Consider the following 21,126-nt stretch of genomic DNA (forward strand, 5'->3'; position numbering starts at 1 on the left):
TTTTTTGAATGTAGCACTCAAATGCATCACAATAACAGATATAGCTGTACACATAAATTAAATTGTACGTCAGTATTTGATTAATTAGTCTATTAGTTGCATGTGATTTTCCAAGTAACTTACCCGCCTCTCACCTGTGTTCGGATTTGACTGTCTAAATTGTTGCATTAAAGAAGAAAAAACATAAGGTCCACTTGGTGATATTTCCCCGCTCACACAAAATCTTTCCCATTAGATGTATTTAAATGATTTCTCGTACGCTCGGTCATTGAAGATATTGTTGCATAATGTATTTTTACTAAAATAAAACCGATTAAAATAACAATATTCCGCATCTGGCTGCATTAGTTGTGCGCAGTAGTGATGGTTTGAAAATTTTACCTTTGACCTCAGTGCGTCAGGAAGGAGTTGAACCAATCATCTCCTTCGTTGTTGAGAGGTTGCCAAGTTTCAAGGAGGCTCTTACCCTCTCGTCAATATGGTGAGTACTGCCATTCAAAAATTAGTCGATTTATAATCAGGTAAAGTTACAGCTACCACACGTTTATATATGTGCGAATATTTAACTTTTGGTTAATAGTTGATTCTTCGTCTGGACGGTCGTATAATATCGTTGTTCGTATCAGGACAGCAACTCAACGGGTTAGCACATCCTGTTAGCATTGAGCTAATGTAGCGGCACACATACTGTCATGGCGCAGACTATGACTGGGAACTCATATCTACGATGCAGTTGAGGTACAACCTACTCCAAACTGTTAGTTTTGGACAGGAAGTACTAATAGTAACTGCACTTAAGGGTATTACTAAACTTGAAATTCGTGGATGGTGAAAGGAACTTTGAGCTAGCTGAGTAGCTCACTAGCTAAACTCTCACGTTAGCGTAAACCTCTATTGTCACCAGAGTTTAGACGGAGTCTTCAGTCACTCAGAGAGAACCGGTTTATGTTGGCTAACAGGCATTTAGCAAGTTAGCATTTATCGAATTCAAAGATAACGACTTTAATAAGTCCATCATTTGTTATTAGTGGATGGAAAAGTGGGATATAATGAACAAAGACTGATCTCCTAGTGGACACACACAGCTAACATAATAGCTAACGCTGACGATGGACTAGTTCAGTTCTTTTTCTGGTAATCGCGCCATCATTTGCATCAAATGTCGGTGTAATTGATGAATCAGTGAAATATTCTAATGGGACTTTCTTATAAGGGAACGATTTAGCCAACCAGATTCATGCACATGTTACGATTATTGATAATATTTGTGATAATGGTCGTTTATATTGAATCAACACTTCAATATAACACTTCGAAACGTGGAGATGACAGTAAGTTTATTTTCAGAGTCCTTAGATATAGTAAGATTTAGTTTATGACTTAGAACTGATTTCTTTTAACTCTGGTTGTTGGTGAAATGCGCCAAGTTGGAATGATTGTAAAGGCTTTTAACAAATAATTTACGAAAGGTTTTATGCTTCGGTTTTGAGATGTATGATTAAACTTTTGAATGCTCCATTTTATAATGCTGTTTCATTGCTTCATACCGAAGAACACATTTTGTATCGTGTCAGCCCTTTTACAAAAAAAATAAATAAATAAAAAAATAGCCAACCCCAATCGTTTCATTAATGCCCATAAAATTGGTATTGGTTTACCATATATAGTTTTACATGAAAAGCATAACTCACTTCATTGTATGCCCATTTAGGCATAGCACTGGTGCACTAATATTTAGGTTACACATCTAATGACAAAACCCTATTTTTATTGTAACAGTTTGGACACTAGCATTAACTGTTATGTTTTAAATTATTACCCAACTGGTTGATGTGAGTTGAGTGCACTAACTCGTTGTGTTTCTTATACACAACAGTCTTCATCGGAGGCTAATAATGGCCCGAGCCAAGCGCCACCTTATCCAGGTGTACCGCCCTCAGGGATACCTCCCCCATTTGTAAGTCAGTGACAGAGATGTTTATGACAGTTAGCTTTCCTCCTTTTCTTGTAGTTGTCATACAGGGCTGGAACTGAATGTGGTGATTATGAAACGTCTTAGTCAAATTTTTGTTTGATTTAATGTATCAATTTTTTTTTTGTCTTTTCCTATTTGTCTAGATGGGCCCACCAGGAATACCACCTCATTTTCCTCCCATGGGTATGCCCCCTATGGGACAGCGACCTCCCAGCATGACTCCGATGCCTCCAGGCATAATTCCCCCTGGTATAATGCCACCAATGGGGGCACCACCAATGGGACAGGTGAGTGTTTTTATTTATTTATTTTTTTAAGATTTATCTTTATCTTGACTTGTTAGTTCAGGAGGCTTGGCAGCCTATTTGTCTGCTCCTCCTTTGATATTATTTCACCCTGTTTGAATCAGTAAAGACATCCCAAAACAAATACAACAAAAGAAGTTTGCATTACTTGACTAAACAAAGACTGCTCCAGACTTTTTCACTGTGGTTAGTGTTTATTTTTTATTTCAATACAGAAGGATGAATTATTGTATGCAGTTGCTTTGCACCTGACAGTTTGTCACGCAACCCTGCTGTTTATCACATATGGCCTTAAAACAATTAAAATGTCTCAGTCAGGCAATATTTGATAATTAATGATAGTCTAATTACAACTTGTGCTTCATTTGTACGGACCCACTGCAGTTGCTGTAGAGGTGTGCATGCACGAAGCTAAGAATAAACTGTTTGATTATGCCTCGTCTGGTCGTGTGGCTGCTTTTACTGCTGACTCTTTTGTAAGCATTTTTATCAATGTTGCTGTCTTAAAATGCATGAAATGGATTAGCTTTAAACCATGTTATCATAACAGGTGAACCTGATGTCCAGACCAATGAAAACAAAACACAAGTTGCCATACATCCTTGTTGTGGGGCAGCAGCGCTAAACACTATGCTGCTGTGCTGTTTCCTTAACTCAGTCATATGTTTGTCATTAGAAAAGTAATTTTCAACTGTTTTGTTAGCTCATCTCTAGAGAGCATTGCATTCAGTCGTGGAAAATCCATTCTGTTGAGAATATTGTTACCTGCTCACTTATATTTCATGTAGAAGTCCTCATGTGTCCAAGTGGTTCCGAATTCTACTCATGCTTATCGGTTTAGGCACTGTCATATTGTGGCACATCAGAAACACTGCAGGATAAAACTGCGTGTTCAAAGTTTGATATCCAAGCCCTTATTTTTTTAATTTTTTGCATTTTATTTTTGTTCTTTTTCTTTTTTGATAGTTTTATCCTTGAATAAATTGAAAATTTTATTTTCAGAGACAAAGCTGTTTGAATATGAACAGATGCTCTGCAAGCCAGATGGATTTGCAATAGAATGTAATTAAAACAAAATTGTGTTGAATGAAAACTATCCCTTCTTTAAATTCAAGCAAACTTTCACAATGAGATAAGCCAAATGAGAATGGATGCAATTTAGGACTGCTGTGATGAGTGAAGCAAACGTTTTCTGGGAAATCAGTGGCCTTCAAGATTGATGCTACTTATTGAAAATGATTCATAGAAATAAAATAGGTTAGTTAGATATTATTTCCTCGATGATCCACAGAATGTTATTGTTGCAGGAGGTGAAAATGGGACTTGAAATCATTTTTTAAAAAATCTTAAAAGTGCATAGACAGGTTATTTTAGTTTATATTGTTTGTTTTAATCTAATTGGTGAATAATACTAACAATAATGTTTGGGCATTATTATTAGTAACAGTATAATTATGTTGCTGCTCTTTCCCATCGCAGTGGCTTGTTAACTGATAGAATTGATTCATAGGGCACCATGCTGTACAATGTTTGTTCTCTTTGTTAAGGTCTGTGCAGGTCAACCACGTTTTAGATCAAGTCTAATAATGATGTTATCTATTTTGAGTCTTGGTTACTCTTGGGTCAAGTGTCTTTTCTATTAAAAATAAATTTATATCAGATTTATATCAGATAGTGCTCCAAAGAAATGGAACTTAGGTGAAAATTGCTTGTGCATTGTGTCCAACCTCTGCCACCAGTTGACAAAATGTACCTAAGATAGTATCACTGAAAAACAAAAAGACCTATTCAAAACCAAAATATGGCACATCTAGCACACACATGGGGTGCTGTCACAGGGTGCTGCTTGAACCAGATGCCAGCAGCACAAGTCTGAAAAGGTTGTGTGGGCATGCAGTCTGCAGTTGGATGTGCTGCTGCTTCTCATATCACAAAGCTGTGGCATTGCATCATAAATAAGCTCAGCAGACTCAATCTCAGTCTCACCTTCTCCTTCCAGTTGTAAGCAGCCAACACCCTGTTTCACACTGTGTCTTGATACTTGTGACTGCACTAGGTGGTATGGAAATGCCAGATGAATATTTCATGATGCTTCTTTTATTAGATGCCAGGCATGATGCCACCTATGATGCCTGGGATGATGATACCCCCTCGCATGGCAGCTGCGAGTGTACAACCGACAGGACCGGTAAATCTCCTCACTACTTTTCACCAGTGCTACTTTGCACTTCTTAAAAATACATGGGAATGTGTGAAATGCTAACACTAAGCATTTGCGCACCAAGTAACACTTCTGTTAAACTGATTTCACTGCATAAAAGACTTTTTCCATTCTTAAACACAGGCTGATATGAATGAGCAGAAAATTATAATTCAATAGTGTCTGATTTAAAATGAACATTTACACCTGCATGCAATATGTCCCTCATTGTCACTTTTTAGGAAACATATTAACCCATCTTTGTTGATGTTCTCTTATTTTTTCTCTTTACTGAGTAGCATACAATTTATGCAAATGAGCCTTTCTTAGCCAGTCTGATATATTTATTGTTAGTTCACCCTGGCACCTTTAGAGATCATAAGACATACCCTCCATCAACTCAAATTTATTTTTTGCATCTTTAGGTGTGGAGCTTTGCACTAATAAGGGAGGCTTTGTTAGTTCAGTTTAATTTGAATAATGAATGTGTTCCCAGATTTTTTTTATGTTTCTTGGGGAAATAATTAACTATTAAAATTGTGTTTTCCACAGCCTGGGGTTGACTCTACAGGTAAGAGCTTTGTTTCATATGATTTATATTTCAATTTCTTCATATTTTGTGTTCATTAGAAGTACAGGTTCAGGCTGATTTGTTTTTTGTTTGTCCCCATAGCTGCACCTGGAACAGCTGTAAGTGTAATATCATTTTTGTTTCCCTCCTGTAAATGCTAGTATCCAGTTTTGCATTTACTTCATTAGCTCCAGTATTTTTCCATCTTTCATCTCAATAACAGCATTCTGATAACCTCTAATTTGTTCCTTCGTCTCTACAGAGTACCACAAATGGATCTCCACAGGAAGAACAGCCAAAGAAGGTCTGTGTACATTGAAAATGGAAAGATTGATGGGAAAGGTTAGGTAGCATAGATTGAAGACTATATAAGTGTCTAAGATTGAACCCAGGCGAAACTGTTTCTTGCTGTATTTCTTTTTTAACACTTAACCAACTGACTCTTTTTCTGTTGTTCCCCTCAGAAGTCCCTCTGGACTGAACACAAATCACTGGATGGGAAGACCTATTATTACAACACAGAAACAAAGCAGTCCACATGGGAGAAACCCGATGAACTCAAGTCTCCTGCCGAAGTACAAAGCTTTATCACTTGCATAACTTGCTTAAAATATACTTGCTAAATGGTTCGAAACAACCATTTGATTATGTTCCCCAGCTTAGTTTCTTGTATTTATCAGTAACGGTGCACATTAATCAAAAATTATTCCAGATTTAGGCAAGTTTGATTTGGTTTCACCAACAGTTCTGATATATATTATACATATTATCTATCAAATTTTTTAAAAATAAAATTGATCAGTTATTTTACTTTGGATATTGCAAAAGTCAACTCAGTACCCAAATAGTCCCTCTTCCCCCCTTTTCTGTCTTTTAGCAAATGCTGTCTAAATGCCCTTGGAAGGAATACAAGTCAGACACAGGGAAGCCTTATTATTACAACTCTCAGACAAAAGAGTCCAGATGGACCAAACCCAAAGAGCTGGAGGATCTGGAAGGTAAGAGCTGCCTTCTGATGATGTCTGATATCTCACCTGCTGTGAAAAAGGCAGTGATGTTGCATTTTGAGCTCCATGGATGAGCCTTTAACAGCATAGTAAATAGCAGGCTTGTTAAAGAAATAGCGCCACAGATTACAGGGCTTTGGACTTTACTGATGTACAAGCACAGGAAGAACAAATACAGAAATAAAAAAAAAAGTAGCATAACAGCTATCTCCTTTTTTCTTTTCCAGCTATGATCAAAGCAGAGGAGAATGGGTAAGAGCTTCTTGTTCACCTTTTAGTTTCTCCTCACTGCTTCACCCTGTATTATGAACTATGCCTACAATAGTCATGAAAAGTTATTAAAACACTGTTTATCGTTTCATTAAAAGCACTGTGTATTTCGTACTCAGTGTCCCAGTCTGCTACATTATCTTCATGTTCTTGTAATGATTCACCATTCTCTTGATTTCAGACCGGTAGAGGTAACAGCTTCCACCACCACAGATCCTGCAGTGCAGGCAGATAATACTGCCACTATGGCGACTGTAATGGAAGTGGAAACTGCGACAGCAGTCTCAGAGGAACACCTGTCCCAGGCGGCCGTGCATCACACACCTGAGGTCAAGGCTGCAGAGGCACCTGTGACATCATCAGAGAGCTCAGCTGCCACAGAGACCACAGCCAGGTAAACAAATATGTCTGATACAGAGATGAGTAACATTGTCACACATCCTACACATAAATACAGCAAGTCAGAAATGAAGGGCCACATTGTTACTCAGATTATTTCTCAATTTAATGTTTTCATCAATGAGGTCAATTTTTTTTTCCTTTTTCATCACCATCAGTGTTGAAGTTGCAAAAGAAGAACGGCCAGAACTTCAGAAGAAAACATATAAGTGGAATACAAAGGAGGAGGCCAAGCAGGCCTTCAAAGAGCTGCTGAAGGAGAAGGTGAGACAGGTCAAGTGTGGAGCGCGGTTAACCTGGAGAGGAACAGGCCAAACTATGAAGGAGACTGGAAGGCTGTGCTGTTTTTGTCGGGTCATGAATGTTTGCTACATCAAATTCTAATTAAAAAGTCCACCTGCTTGTTTCAGCATGCTGTCTTTGACATACACTGGTATTCACTAATGTGTATTTTGCTGTGGCTTTGATTGGTCAAAACATTTTGAGGCTTTATTTCCAATTTACAGCCAATTGTTCTAAATTCCCCTGCGAACCGGAAACGGATAAGCAGGAGAAGATGAATGAATTAATGAATCCATCCATCCATCCATTTTCTACCGCTTTTCCGTTTCCGGGTCAGGGTCAGGCTCTGGGCGCGGGTGGGTAGACCCTGGACAGGTAGCCAGTCCATCGCAGGGCCAACACACAGAGACGAATGTTCTAAATTCATCGAGATGACTCCAGGGTATTTTTGAGATTAATTTTCCATCTCTGTACTAATGCCTGATGTATTTACTACCATATGCTTTGTATTCTGATCTTGATCTAATCCCCGTCCTTCCTCATTACACCCTGGGAGGTTTTAGCATGATTGTTAAGGTTCGCCTCCTGTTGCTTTTCAGCTGTGTTGTGTGTTCACTTGCAAGGTAGCTTGGCCCCACCCAGCTTGAATGCTGCTATATTTAGGCTCTTTTTAATTTTGTGCATAAAGCTCTCCTCTGAGATTGCTTGCCATTTCCTGCAAGATCCTAATGGCTCTGTCTTTATGATTAGCTTTATAGGATCAAAGGCACCGGGCTGACTGGGATTAAGACAGTGAGAGAAAGTGGCATGCCTCAGTGAGTTAGAATAACTGTGACAGCTGACAAGACAGAGCCAAGCAGTGGATTCAGTTCATAATGGATGAAGGAGTCCCTCACTGGGAGAGGCAAGCGGCAGAAGGGGCACTTCTTTGAATTATTGCCACTTCACACAGCTTAACCCAGCATCTATTAGTAATTAAGAGAATGTGTTGCGTTCCAAGAGCCACAGCAGAACACCTCATTGTTCCTCTTCCTGACTCACATGCTTTTTCTAACAAAGGACATGAAGACCATTTATTAATGTTAATGTTTGAATTTACATTAATTTATTAATGCCACTTGAACTCGCAAGCCATAATGATTTTGTCTTTATTCCAGGGTGTGTCTTCAAACTCTTCTTGGGAACAGGCTATGAAAATGATAATCAATGATCCTCGCTACAGGTATACCATTCTGCCATGGTCTTGTTATGTTATATATTGTACAATAGTAGGTGAGAACTGACCCCCATTTCTCAAATTTTATGCTTTACGTTATCAACAAAGTGCACTTCCCAAGCTGAGTGAGAAGAAGCAAGCATTTAATGCCTACAAAGTCCAGACAGAGAAGGAAGAAAAGGAGGAGGCCAGAATTAAATACAAGGAGTCCAAAGAGACCTTTCAGAGGTTCTTGGAGAACCATGAGAAGATGACATCGACCACCAGATACAAGTAAGTGCTCCAATGATCCTGCAATAAATGTGAGGCCTTTTTGCATTCTGTATTGATGTGTGGTTCCCTGAATTGTCAATATAATTTTGCAGATGAGATGACTGAAAGCCAATCTATGCTTTATGCACACCATCGAGTAGTAAAACAACAAACTATTGATTGTCTAGTTCTACTGGGTGGACAAAGTTGCATATTATGCTGTTTTCACAGTTTTACTACCAGGGACAGACAGAAGGATTTTCCTTAATCTCTTGATTCCATCTTTTTTTTTACTAAAAATATGTGGCAAGCAGATATGAGAAACATTAGGTGCTTCAGTCTACAATTATAGTTTTCTTCAGTGGTATTATGTGTGACATCCAGTTCACCAGCACTTTTTGGTTTAGCATTAGGGTGAAAGTCTTTGTGACCGACAGAGAGGACAGACGAATTGACTGCTGACCTTGACAGCGAGCCAGTTTGAGAGTTCAGCTGGCACCAGGGCAGCAATCTGGGATGGCACGCAACAGCCAGTTGGAGAATGATAGCAAGGCTGTGTGTACGTGTCCGTCCTTGCATTTAAAAGTATATCTCCCTGAATCCTCTAAGCATTAACTCTGCAGCAGCACTCAAGAAAATGAAACGTTCAGTGCACATCATTAAAGACAGCTTTGTATGAATTATTATATAATCTTTGCTTTTAAAATTTTTATTAAGGTATCATTAACATTGTAATAACTACCCAAGTGTGCATCAAATGGCATGTATTACTATAATACATATTAATGAAGTGTTAAGGAAGATTTGTCCTGTGAAATGCTGCCCTCATGTGGGTTGTGTGTAATCATCCTAAATATGTGTTTTTGTGTTCTTAAACTAGGAAAGCAGAACAGATGTTTGGCGAGCTTGAGGTGTGGAGTTGCGTTCCAGAGAGAGACAGGCTGGAGATCTATGAAGATGTGTTGTTCTATCTTGCTAAGAAGGAGAAGGTAAGGTGTTGTTTTGCCGCCAACAGTCTGTTTTTAGTACAACTTCCTGAAATCCTGGTTTTATTCTCTTGTTCTGTTTCCAGGAGCAAGCCAAGCAGCTTAGAAAGAGGAACTGGGAAGCTCTGAAGAACATTCTGGACAACATGGCCAATGTCACATATCGCACAACCTGGTCTGAGGCTCAGCAGTACCTGCTTGACAACCCCACCTTTGCAGAAGATGAAGAGCTGCAGAGTACGAGCACAGAAATAAAAAAAAAAAAAAGCTTATTCACGGGTTCCCTTTCTTCTATGCAGGCACTTGATGGTGTTATTTTCTGACAGATATGGACAAAGAAGATGCCCTGATTTGTTTTGAGGAGCACATTCGAGCTCTGGAGAAGGAGGAGGAAGAAGACAAACAGAAGACTCTTCTCAGGGAGAGGAGACGACAACGCAAGAACAGGGAGGCTTTCCAGGTGAAGCAAAATGAATATTTACAACTGTGATGGAACAAAAACGTATTCTCATTTTGATAAAAATGTTGTAACAATGACAAGCAATTTTATTCAACAGCTCCCTCTTCAATTTCTGCTGAAAAAGGTTTAAGAATAATCTATCTATATTCTAGAAATTTTTGGATGAGCTTCATGACCACGGCCAGCTTCACTCCATGTCTGCCTGGATGGAAATGTATCCAACTCTGAGCTCAGACATCCGCTTTGCCAACATGCTGGGTCAGCCGGGTAAGACAGCAGGCCACTGCACTTGTTGTCTTCACACGTCCACATGAGCTGACTGCTCACTCTGAAGCACATGGATGTGACATACAGGCAACAGCACACCAAAATAAAGTGCATAAAGCTTAGGATGTAAATGCTGTATGAAACTCAGCAATGCATTGTTGAGTAACTTTTATTTTTAATCCCAGTTACTTTAAATATCATCCAGCTGCATATATTGGCTTCATAGTTTTTCACATTTTTGTCGTCAGACTCCTTTGGACTGTCTGAGGGTGTAAATAATGTATGGACTGTTTTATGTTTTGTCATTCAGGTTCCACTCCCCTGGATCTCTTCAAATTCTATGTGGAAGACTTGAAGGCTCGCTATCATGATGAAAAAAGGATAATCAAAGACATTCTTAAAGTGAGATTATTATTATTATTATTATTATTATTATTATTATTAATAAACCGTATACTGATATCTGCAGTATGCTCGTTGCATTATGTTGGTAGGAAACTCTCCTGAGAGGTTTGTTTTGATGCAGGTATATTTTTATGAAGTTATTTTATTACTTCCCTTCTCTTTTTCACCAGGACAAAGGCTTTCTGGTTGAAGTCAACACCAGCTTTGATGACTTCGGCTCAGTTATCAGCTCAGATAAGAGAGCCACTACACTGGATGCAGGAAATATTAAGCTGGCCTTCAACAGTGTAAGTCTCCTGTCCAGCACACTTACTCTTTGTGGGCACCTGTGGGGAAGACTGTTCAAATTGTTACAATTCACAGCACCGCCATAAAACAACTAGGAAATAAAGTATGTTGCCAACATTACAATATTCCAGTCACCTAGTTTAAAGTGTAATGACCTTAATTCTACAATCATTATCTGAAAACAAGAAAACTAGTTTCGAATAATCTTCTGTGAAGTTGCATGAATTCATAAACCTATTTTGCCTTCTTTGAACTTTCTTTGAAGTTACTAGAAAAGGCTGAAGCCAGAGAGAGGGAGCGGGAGAAAGAGGAGGCCAGGAAGATGAAAAGGAAAGAAGCAGCCTTCAAGAACATGCTGAAACAGGCCACACCTCCACTGGAGCCAGAGGCGACATGGGAGGGAGTACGTTTTTTATGTGATCTATATTGTTAAAATTTCATGGCAGCACGTTTTGTCATTATCCTATTAGCCTTTCCCACCATTTAGTTTCTAAATTATCTGTTTATAACAGTTGGTAGATCATTAATTTTTTATTGCTTAATGTCATGGATTTGTACTTGACCTGCAATTTAAAATTCCAGGTAAGGGAGAGATTCTTGAAGGAGTCTGCCTTTGAAGATGTGACTCTGGAGTCAGAGAGGAAGAGGATATTCAAAGATTTCATGCATGTCTTAGAGGTAAGGTGGTAGTAAGTGGGAATCTATTGACTTTATCATTGACAATGTGGCTAAACACAGTTTATACATTATTTTAACAGCATGAATGCCAACATCACCACTCAAAGGCAAAGAAGCACTCAAAGAAGTCCAAGAAGCACCACAGGAAACGCTCCCGCTCCCGATCAGTCAGTAAACCTCACTACTGTGCTTAGACACGACCCTGAGCTGTGGCAAAACAATTAACAATCAATGATCTAACTCCTGCTTCACACAAGATCTCTAAAGTACCTGACTTGAATGTTTTTGACAGGGCTCAGAGTCCGAGGATGAGGAATATCACAAGAAGAAAAAGAGGTCACAGTCCAAGTCGCCCTCAGAACGCTCCTCTAGTGGAGAATCCGGTGAGTGCATTTCCCTGCTCCATTATTCTATTTATCATCATATCAAAGTTGACATTTCCTGGCATTTTCCTCCTGAAACTAGAGAGAAGCTATAAGAAATCCAAGAAGCACAAGAAGAAGGGCAAGAAGAGACGCCACAAGTCTGTAAGTATATTGGAAGACCCTCCAAATCCATTTGTTTATGAATAAATATGAATGTGCATGTTGTTTGTATGTACACTGACCGATTGTGTGACAAACAGGCATCACCAGATTCTGAGAATGAGAAGAAAGGAAGAGAACGTGATGGGAAGCGAGAAAAAGACCTGGACAAAGATAAAGAGAATGACAAGTCTCGAGGGAAATCTCGCTCCGACTCTAAACAGAAGTCTCCTAAACGGAAAGCAGCCAAAGAGGAGGTAAAGTTTTACTCCTATTTTCAAGTTTTCTTCTAGAACACCATTTTTATATTTATCCCATTTGCAATCCTATTCCCACACAACATGTCCATTATCATCAGGGTGGCTGGGATACATCAGGCAGTGAGCTGAGTGAAGGAGAGCTTGAGAAAAGGAGAAGAACTTTATTGGAACAACTGGATGCGCCTTGATCACACGGTTATCTTTCTGTTATGGCAAACATGCATTCCCCCCCAAATTCATTTCACTGTTCAGGACTAACAGAGAGAGCGAGAGATAACTGTAATTTCATGATAATTGGCTTCACTAAGCCTCCACTCACTTAAACATCAGGTTGTCCTTTTGTTAGCTTAAGACTTTAGTTGACTGTAGTTGTACATGTTTTCCTTTGCTAATCATTTTATATTCAATTAAAATCATATCTTAATGTCTGCCTGACTGTCTTTTGCCTCAAAATGTAGCAAGAAAACAGGAGAAGTCCAGAAAAAAACAGGTAACATTTCTGATTAGATCCTAACTTCAGCTGTGTTGTCAATAACTAAGCCAAAAAAGCATCATTGGAGAATTTTGTTAGAACTCACTACATTGTAGTGGAATTTAATAAATCACCATTCAGTGAGTGACATCTGTATTTGGATATGTATGATGTTTAGTATATTCAGACTTGCTGTGTAATTTCTTGCATTTTTATAAAGACGGGTTCACCAAAAATCCAAACGTTGAAAGCAGCAGCAGATTTACCACAAGAGCAAGACAAACATTTCTATAATCAATGTAAATAGTTTATTTCATCATATTTGTTGAAAATCTCATATCACCTAATTTTTTAAAAAACATGTTATTTTTTTAATAAGCACAAACTACCTAAAATACATTTCTGGTGAAAGTTAATCAAAAAAACAAACATGGCAGTACTATACACTGAGAGAAACAACACTATTACAAAGGGTGACGTTGAGAGAAAAGCAGGTGTGTGAAAGCACATGCTTCAATGGAGATGGTGATTACAGTCAAGTCAGCAAGGTGCATCACTGAGCCACGACTTCAGCTCATCACAGGTTGACAAATACAAACAAGTGGCAGTTACAATGAGGCCATCAGGTTTGAAGGTTTAAACACTTCCAAATCTTTCTTTTTTTTTTTTTTTTTAAGCTGGCTGTAATGCAACTAACACACTGCGAGGAAACTCAGTGGTCCTCCTCCACCACTTAAGACCTGATTTAACACACTACTGTAGTTTTCTGGCTGCATTTGGTTCAATTAAATATACAAACATGGAAACAAAACCTATAAGTTAAAGTAACATTCAAGTTGTATAGCACAAGGCAATGAACAATTTTGTTTAAACAATATGTACAATATTAACCATCTGGTAACGTGAATAGGTAAAAAATATCTGTACATTTAGGAGACTTTCTGTTGCGTAGTTTTGCTGTGTTCTAATCACTGTGGACACGTTAGAATGACACATGAGCTCAAAGGAATCTTGTCAGTGGTTAAATACTATACATTAATATTACAATAAAGTGAGTAAACAGTAGCCTGGAATGTGAGTAACCTGTTGATAAAAGTTATATCCAGTTTTGCCAATAACATCATCCAGTAGGCTTCTTTTGTCCAGTTTTTGTTTAGTAGAATGTTTTATTTATTTTTATAAACATAGCTTCTTAATTTGTTCCCAGAAACCAGTCAAATTGCTATACTGCAAGAGCAATGGACAGCAGAGTTTAAAGTGAGCAGGAGTCTCTTTTGCATATTCATATTTACAGTCAGGAGAGTTCTGACATACAGTTCATATTTGCCTGGTCTGGTTTTGCCCTACTTTTCAATAATTTTTCATTATTTTATACTTAATTTAGTACTGTTTCACTTCTTTCCGGCACATTTATAAGCCCTTATAAAGTAAAGCACGAGATGTATGTTTGTATAGTAAGGGAAACGGAAAAGTGCCCCAATGTACCAGATATCACTTTTCACTAAACAATGTTTTTGTAAAAGCTAAAAGGGAACACATCCCATACATTCTACATTATGTTTCCAAGGAAGCATCTGTTCACATTGCTGCTCTTAAAGCTACCACAAGTCCAGTTTTACATGTTTTCAAAGTAACGCCAGGTTAAATTGTATTGCTTAAAGTTGGGGTATTAAAAAGGTATCAAACAGGACAATGTGACATTAGACCACAAAAATAAGTTCAGGCACTTGGCTTGTCTAAGGTTTCTCAACCAACCTTTCAGACACTTTTCTTATAATTCAGTCTCTTACGTGTCCCAGTCCTTCATAGTGAAAAGCTGCTACGATGCCACAGACATGGAATAGTGTGTTTTGTTTTTGTTTTTTTGTAGAAACTACAAACTTGTCATCTTTCACTTATCCTTCTCTCTGCATCCAACCTTCTGTCCCTTCTGTGTCTCCCTCTTGATGTTGCCACCAACCTCCTCCCAGCACATGCACCGCCCCTTCGTTACATGACCACCTCACTGTTGTTCACAGGCCGCAGGTTCTGATCATCAAAGCGCCTCCTGACACTCCTCCGCACAGCGTCCGCTCGCCTGTAAGGCTGATTCCTCAAATCTGAGCAGGGAGAATGGAGTTGGGTGGTGGTGGGGGAAAAAAAGAGCTGTCAGTCATCTTGTCAAGGTGATTTGATGAGCCCAAGTGCTCATAGTGCTGGCAGCCTGTCTTTCAAAGCAGTGTGAGCTCTATGTAGGAATTAAGGGGGGGGGGAAAAGTCCCCTGGGGTCAGCTGTCTCTGGGTGTCACAACTGAGACAAACCATGGGGTTGTTGACATATGAGCCTCTGCCAGAAGTCAATAAAATCTGACTGAAGGATGAATAATAGGTGAGAAATTACTGAAAAAAAGGGAGGGAGGGACTATTGTTTTGCATTAGACATTCAAATGTACGGTTATTATGAAGATATGAGGGAAAAAAGGAGGAACAGGTAGGTGACTGCTGAGTGAGCCCTAAATGAAAAGACAGTAAGAGGAAGGGAGGTAATAAAGAGATGCTTGCCAGGTTTGGGATACATCCACCACTACAGAGGAGCTACTGGAGGAGTTCCTTACCCTCGAGTAGACATTGGGAAATTTAGTAATATTATTCTTCTTTAGCGCTAGATAAAGAGAAGACAAAATGAAGGTTAAAAATGGAGGAGGAGACTGACCAACACTTTCACGCTGGCTTCGCACAGAGAATGCTGCGAGAGCAAAGCAGAGTGGCAGCAGGCTGCACGTATGGAAAGGCCGGACTGGGTAAAGGCACGAGGAGGGAAAGAGCTGCAGGATGTTAACTGGCTCAACTGGCAGGGAGGAGGATCGAAGCTGATTTAGGTTTCTCTTTTCGTTACTAAACCCAGACTGCTTTGCAGAGAGGCTACCAGCAGGAAAGACTACAAGCCTGAAACAAACTTCCAGTACAGAGCAATTGTGAACTTAAAGAAAGAAAGAAAAAAAAAAAAAAAGGGGTTCCAGGAAACAGCAGGATTACCTTCACCAGCATTTCACCAAAAACCAAACAAAGCATGCGTGGAGGCAGCTGATTACTGATGCTGAGCAGGTATCAGTGGTTCTGTATTAGTACTACACACACTGAGTGCAAAGACAGACTGCTGGCATGCAAAACAGTATTCACGTGCACACATCATGCAGTGTGTTAGTTAGCCTGTCAGACCGCAGAGACTCGTGGGACTGAAAGGTGGCCTGTCAAGCAGATGGCACGACCCGGCGCAGGATCTGGGCCAACTGAGAGAGCAGGGGTGCATCTTGGGAAAGCGGCAGGGGGTGAAGCAATCGGCATGCAAAAAAAGCTGCATCAACAGCAGTAATGATATGTGACAATGAACACACAAACACTGATTTTTGATTAACAGTAATGCCACAGTCACTTACACATCGTGATGTTAGTCATACCTGCCATGTAGATGATGATCAACTGCTATCCACACTAAAATATATTACCCAGTCACACTAGAGTATGCTGGGTGATACACAGGCCCTTTAAATACTCCACTCTTAAATTACAATTAAACTTCAGTGTATCACCACTAGGTGGCAGCACTCAGCTGACTATTTTGAGCCTTTAAATTACAAAAAAATAAATAAATAAAAAGTCCACTTCACCAATTTAACTCTCCTGACAGTACAGGCTCTAGTGACCTTTGAGGCAGTTTTCTCTAATAGAAAATAGTCTGTTAGAATGGCTAAAATAATAATGATCAATGAGGGTGTCACACTTCATGCGAGAGGAGGGGGGAACTTGTTACCCCGTCACCTAGTTATTATCAGGGAGGGAAATAATGTGAACACACACAAACACATGCAACTCAGATATGTGTGCGTGTCTCCAAGTAATGTGAGGTCCGGGCACAGTGCACATGCACCAGCCCGGGGTGTGAGGGTGCCGTGTGACGGTTAACACGAGCAGTGTGGAAAGAGGCATGCACAAGGAGGGAGGAAAGAAAGACATAAAGAAGAGAACGTTTTGTTCCAGCAACCTTTGAGAAGAGAGAGAGTTCTATAAGCTTAATAATGGTACTCCTCATTGAGGGCGGGCTCGCAGAAGAACCGAGAGCCACGCTTGGCTGTGCGGGCGGTAAAGGGCACTGTCTTCAGCACTGCATTGAGAACAACAGGGACAACAGCCAGGACAAGACAAGACAAACACAATTTGAGAAAAGCAGATTCCTACAGGTGTTTAGCACCGGTTAGCACTAAGCAAATACCCAACAACGGCATCAGGAGGGGCCGGGCGACAAATGTCTGCAGGACTGAACCAGTTTAACGCTCATCTGTTGAGCCAAACGGCCGCTAGTGAGCAAAGAAGTGAAATGATTTCACGGTTATTCATTTTACCACAAATATTACCGTCACAAATAGCTGGGCCAATCTGAATATCATTTGCCAGAGCCTCTTGAAAATAGTTATTTTTATGGCTAATGGTGGAAGAAGCATAAAAAGACCTATGTTAGAGTAACAACAACATAATGGGAGAAAAATCCCATCACAAGTAAAAGGGTTGTTTTAACAAATGTAAAAAAAAAAAAAAAAAAAAAAAGCTTATTTGCAGTAATCACGAATGAAATACTGCTGTGATTTACTGATATACTAAACATTATGTAATTATACTATTTACTTAACTATTTACTTAACTACAATATATAACCTAGATACTCATGCTTTTATGTAAAGTCCTATTTTCTGAAGTAAATTTTAGCTTTTGAGTTGTAATATCAAAAATCTAATATTAGCCCATTTTGTTGTGAAGATACTGGTCTTTTAACATGTAACTTGTAATATGTAAGTTGGTTGTTAATAAGTATGGTTATATTACATATATATTTTATATATTATTGGGTAATATCTTTAAAAGTCACATCCATCTAAGTGATTACAAGGACAATATTTACATATAAAATATTTTATATAAAGCAGTATAAATCGAAGCTATTATTGTATTTAATTTATAAGTACCTCTAAATATCACTAATAATAATTATGTTAAATGAAGTTAGTTAAGTTCCACCAATGCCCGTGGCAGTACATGATTAATATTGTAGGAGCTGGTCACGACCCGGCCCTGCTTACATACAGATGGTGTTACAAAGCAACAACAGAGCAGATACAGATCTGGATTAGCTGGACTGTCAGTGCATGTTTGCGCTCATTAGGTAATACCTTTGGTTTTCAAACATCTGACAGCTGAATTTTGAAAGAGCCAACATCATTGTGTTAGTTGCTTTAGAATCCTTTTGTTAAAGATGAATGTACAGCACAGGAGAGGGCCTTCATGCAGAGTGCTCCGTGTGTGTCTGTGTGTGTGGTCACAGATAGCAGCCTGGCCCCAGTGACGTTACCTGTGATGATGTCCTCAATAGCTCCGTCTTTGCCCTCGTAAACATGGCGGCTGTCTTTCACCTGTTTCCTCCTGAGCTCCTGAATCAGCTCTTGCTGCTGCCGTTTATTCTTATTGGAAGGAGACTGAGGAAGACAGACGCACACACACACACACGCACATGCACACGCACACGCACACAAGGTCATTTCACATCTTTTTAAAGGATTTACTCTCAAATCAGAACTACAGTAAAGTCAATGGGTTCTCCCACCCGTGAATTTTTTTCTTTTGCTCCATTCACCCGACTTCATTCTAAAGTTTGTGCAAGTTAATTGGACCATTAAAGAATTAAGAGTCGTTGATCCTGACTCAATGTGATGTGGCTCAGCAGGTGTCGAGACTGCAGAACCAGATACAACTCTGCCCAGCAGGCAGTAGGTACTCAACTAATCCTGTGATCAGAAGTCTAGAGGGAGAGCGGATGAAGCGTCAGGGGAGGAAGTGGAGCGGGCTTACCGTCTGGTCGTCGTGATCCTGTATAGCCTCCTGCCCTAGAAATCGATTTAGGGAGGGAGGGGGGGTGACTCACCTTCTGGTTTTCTTCCATCATGGCTTCTTGCTCCAGAAGTTTCTCCATCAGGATCTGCTCCTGCCTCTTTCTTTGCTCGTTGTCATCTTCTGCTTGCTGCAGAGATCAAACATTCACATCAAGCACACGCACACACTTCCTGATACTCTAATGAATCCCCAGTCATGTTGCTCTTAGTGAAATCTGAATCAACAGGAGAGCACAGAGATGCACCAACATAAAGCGTTAGTTTTTGTTTGGCTTTCCCGTGATATGGACGAAAACACACAATCCAGAAACATTTTCAGATCCACTTAGACAGCGCACATATGATTTTCAAAAATCCCTTTGCAACTCCCCACTGAGTTTCACCTGCTGATACAGTGATGTCGTCGATAGATGGATAGATAACCGATGGACAGAGTTATCTGTGTGTGTTTTGGGCTGGTTTTGCAAGACTGTGTGAGGGAGCACTGTTAAACTCACCCTGTAAGCTTTAACAAATCGCACAAACACAGGGAAGAAGACGGATGGCGGCGTCGTTTTGGAGTTCTCCCCGAAGAATTTCACTGCTTCGTCAAAGGCATCCTTTCATAGTCAGACAGTGCACTAGCTTAGAAAACATTCACGAAACTATTGAACAAAAAGATAGAAAACTGAGGCATGCTCACGCTACCTGTGCAATCTTAGCATCGTCCTGCAGCTTTTTTAATTTGCTCTCATTGTGCGTGATGAAGTCTTTGAGCATGGTGTTGTGGCCGTGCATGCTGTACTCCCGTTTGGTCAACTCCATGCCTCTCTGCAGCTCTTTCACATCTAGCAGCACGTTCTCTAGGGAGACTTTGGACACGTGGTTACAATTTATGAGCACACAGGCACTGGACTGGATTCAATCAAACAATGGCACTGAGTGACATAAAAATCTGACAGCCAAATCAACAGAAGGAGAAATAATTGACTCTGCTAAGAGTTACATAAGGATTTGACTCTGTGTCATTGATGGAGAAAAATGGGTCATATGAGCCAACACTGATGACTCACCTGCTGCAGCTTTCTCCACGTAATGGAGCTCATTGTAGAAGAGAGAGACCTGTGTGTATTTCTCCTTCACTACATTGGCTATGTAGTGTAACAATGTAATCTTACGGTCTGTCGACTTGGTGTCAAGGAGCTGTGAATAAAAGAGGCAGAAGAGAAATTAGCTCTGTGGAAAAAATGCCCGAGGAAAAACTACAATGGGAAGAACGGGAAGAAGCAACTTCAGATTACCAGGTCTAAACTTTGCAGCTTGAATCCGTACACTGCTCCTCTTTTGCTGCTGTTCATATAGTTTCCGAGTGCCAAGATAATCTGCAGAACAGCAATGAGCATGAATGTGAAAAAAGGAAAGCACACACGGATTTTACATCATGTTCAGTTTGGACCGTTCAATTACCTCTAAAATTTTCTTGAGCTTCTGGGATGATTTGATCGACACTGATGCTGCAATGACTGCATGAAGTTGCTGCGGGCCAACAGAGAGCAGGAAAGGATGTCAATTTAACTACAAAGTTTTGATTTTTAGGAATTTATTCTGAGGAACAAGTAATAAAAAGTAAAAGATAAGAACAATAATGGTAAGAAGACACCCTCAATTGCACATTTATTTTCAAATGGAATGCGAAATGTACCAAAACTCACCGGCGTAAGCATCTGAATGCTCTCACAGAAATTGCCAATGAAAGCCATGATGGTCATCTTCTGCATGAGCCGCTCGATCTTACTGAACTGCATCATGAAGCGGTCCTCGTCTGTCAGGCTCTCCAATGGCTTGCGTTCCTTTTCGAACTGCCGCAGGATTTTAACCTCATTCTCTGTGGGCTGGAATCGCATCAGACACTCCACAAAGTCCACCGGCAGAGTCCTTAGGTCAAAACTGAAAGACGTGTAGAGAATACAGGGGATACAGGCAACAAGTATTTATATCACACAAACACACACAAACAAAATGACTAATGACAGAAAAAATGCTATATATTGATATAATATATATTAACATTAACCCAGAACAGAATTTTTAATTTATGTCAGGAGCTTATAAAACACGAGAGCGACCAGCGTTTGTATTTCGAAGGGGCTTACATCTGAATGGCCTTGCAGATCTCCTCTGGTGTCTTGCCTACTTTCCTCAGTGTGATGGCCAGGTTCTTTGCCCGGTTGGAGTCCAGCAAAGTCACCTTGTTAGGCCCCTTCTGGATGACCTTATGCTTGCTCATGGTGAGGTCGATCGGCGGGCCCTGAGCTTTTGTCTTAAACATTTCTTCAAACTCATCCACGTTCAGGTCCTAAAAGATGCCAACATAGAATCAGATCATGGGCCATTTTCACGATGAATGAGTCC

The 21,126-nt window shown here is 39.8% G+C and overlaps 2 protein-coding genes across 8 annotated transcripts in view; one reads left to right on the top strand and one right to left on the bottom strand.

The window, feature by feature from the left end:
- The first annotated feature begins 424 nt into the window (after positions 1-424).
- Positions 425-13,437, top strand: prpf40a (PRP40 pre-mRNA processing factor 40 homolog A). 2 transcript variants are annotated; one of them, XM_029529696.1, is made up of 27 exons: positions 440-481; positions 1,877-1,957; positions 2,119-2,262; positions 4,385-4,468; positions 5,033-5,051; positions 5,154-5,170; positions 5,314-5,355; positions 5,516-5,626; positions 5,929-6,049; positions 6,286-6,310; positions 6,510-6,722; positions 6,886-6,991; positions 8,167-8,231; positions 8,334-8,498; positions 9,358-9,466; positions 9,550-9,700; positions 9,790-9,923; positions 10,076-10,190; positions 10,501-10,592; positions 10,766-10,882; positions 11,149-11,286; positions 11,466-11,561; positions 11,642-11,728; positions 11,854-11,944; positions 12,027-12,088; positions 12,187-12,342; positions 12,444-13,437. In XM_029529696.1, the coding sequence occupies exons 1-27, from the start codon at positions 479-481 to the stop codon at positions 12,531-12,533; spliced, it is 2,634 nt and encodes an 877-aa protein (XP_029385556.1). In that variant the 5' UTR covers positions 440-478; the 3' UTR covers positions 12,534-13,437. The 2 variants fall into 2 exon arrangements, with proteins under 2 accessions (XP_029385557.1, XP_029385556.1); XM_029529697.1 differs by lacking the exon at positions 1,877-1,957 and having other exon boundaries at positions 425-481.
- Positions 13,424-21,126, bottom strand: part of fmnl2a (formin-like 2a) — a 44,194-nt gene continuing 36,491 nt past the window's right edge. For 2 of the 6 annotated variants that reach the window (XM_029529695.1, XM_029529693.1), the window contains exons 17-26: positions 20,868-21,070; positions 20,427-20,661; positions 20,182-20,250; positions 20,016-20,096; positions 19,788-19,917; positions 19,423-19,586; positions 19,233-19,334; positions 18,768-18,863; positions 18,198-18,321; positions 15,322-16,958 (exon numbers count right to left, since the gene is read on the bottom strand). In XM_029529695.1, coding sequence (XP_029385555.1) covers positions 16,867-16,958; positions 18,198-18,321; positions 18,768-18,863; positions 19,233-19,334; positions 19,423-19,586; positions 19,788-19,917; positions 20,016-20,096; positions 20,182-20,250; positions 20,427-20,661; positions 20,868-21,070 — 1,296 coding nt within the window. In that variant the 3' untranslated portion in view covers positions 15,322-16,866. Of the gene's footprint in view, positions 16,959-18,197; positions 18,322-18,767; positions 18,864-19,232; positions 19,335-19,422; positions 19,587-19,787; positions 19,918-20,015; positions 20,097-20,181; positions 20,251-20,426; positions 20,662-20,867; positions 21,071-21,126 lie in introns of all 6 variants that reach the window. The other 4 variants (XM_029529694.1, XM_029529692.1, XM_029529691.1 and 1 more) reach the window with 4 other exon arrangements.

This window comes from Echeneis naucrates, chromosome 21 (assembly GCF_900963305.1).
Source record: "Echeneis naucrates chromosome 21, fEcheNa1.1, whole genome shotgun sequence".
NCBI classification, from domain to species: domain Eukaryota; kingdom Metazoa; phylum Chordata; class Actinopteri; order Carangiformes; family Echeneidae; genus Echeneis; species Echeneis naucrates.

Coding starts and splice junctions, on each gene's coding strand:
- prpf40a (XM_029529696.1), top strand. Junction 5,627..5,928: donor AACTCAAGTCTCCTGCCGAA/GTACAAAGCTTT, acceptor TCTGTCTTTTAG/CAAATGCTGTCTAAATGCCC. Junction 9,924..10,075: donor AGAACAGGGAGGCTTTCCAG/GTGAAGCAAAAT, acceptor TCTATATTCTAG/AAATTTTTGGATGAGCTTCA.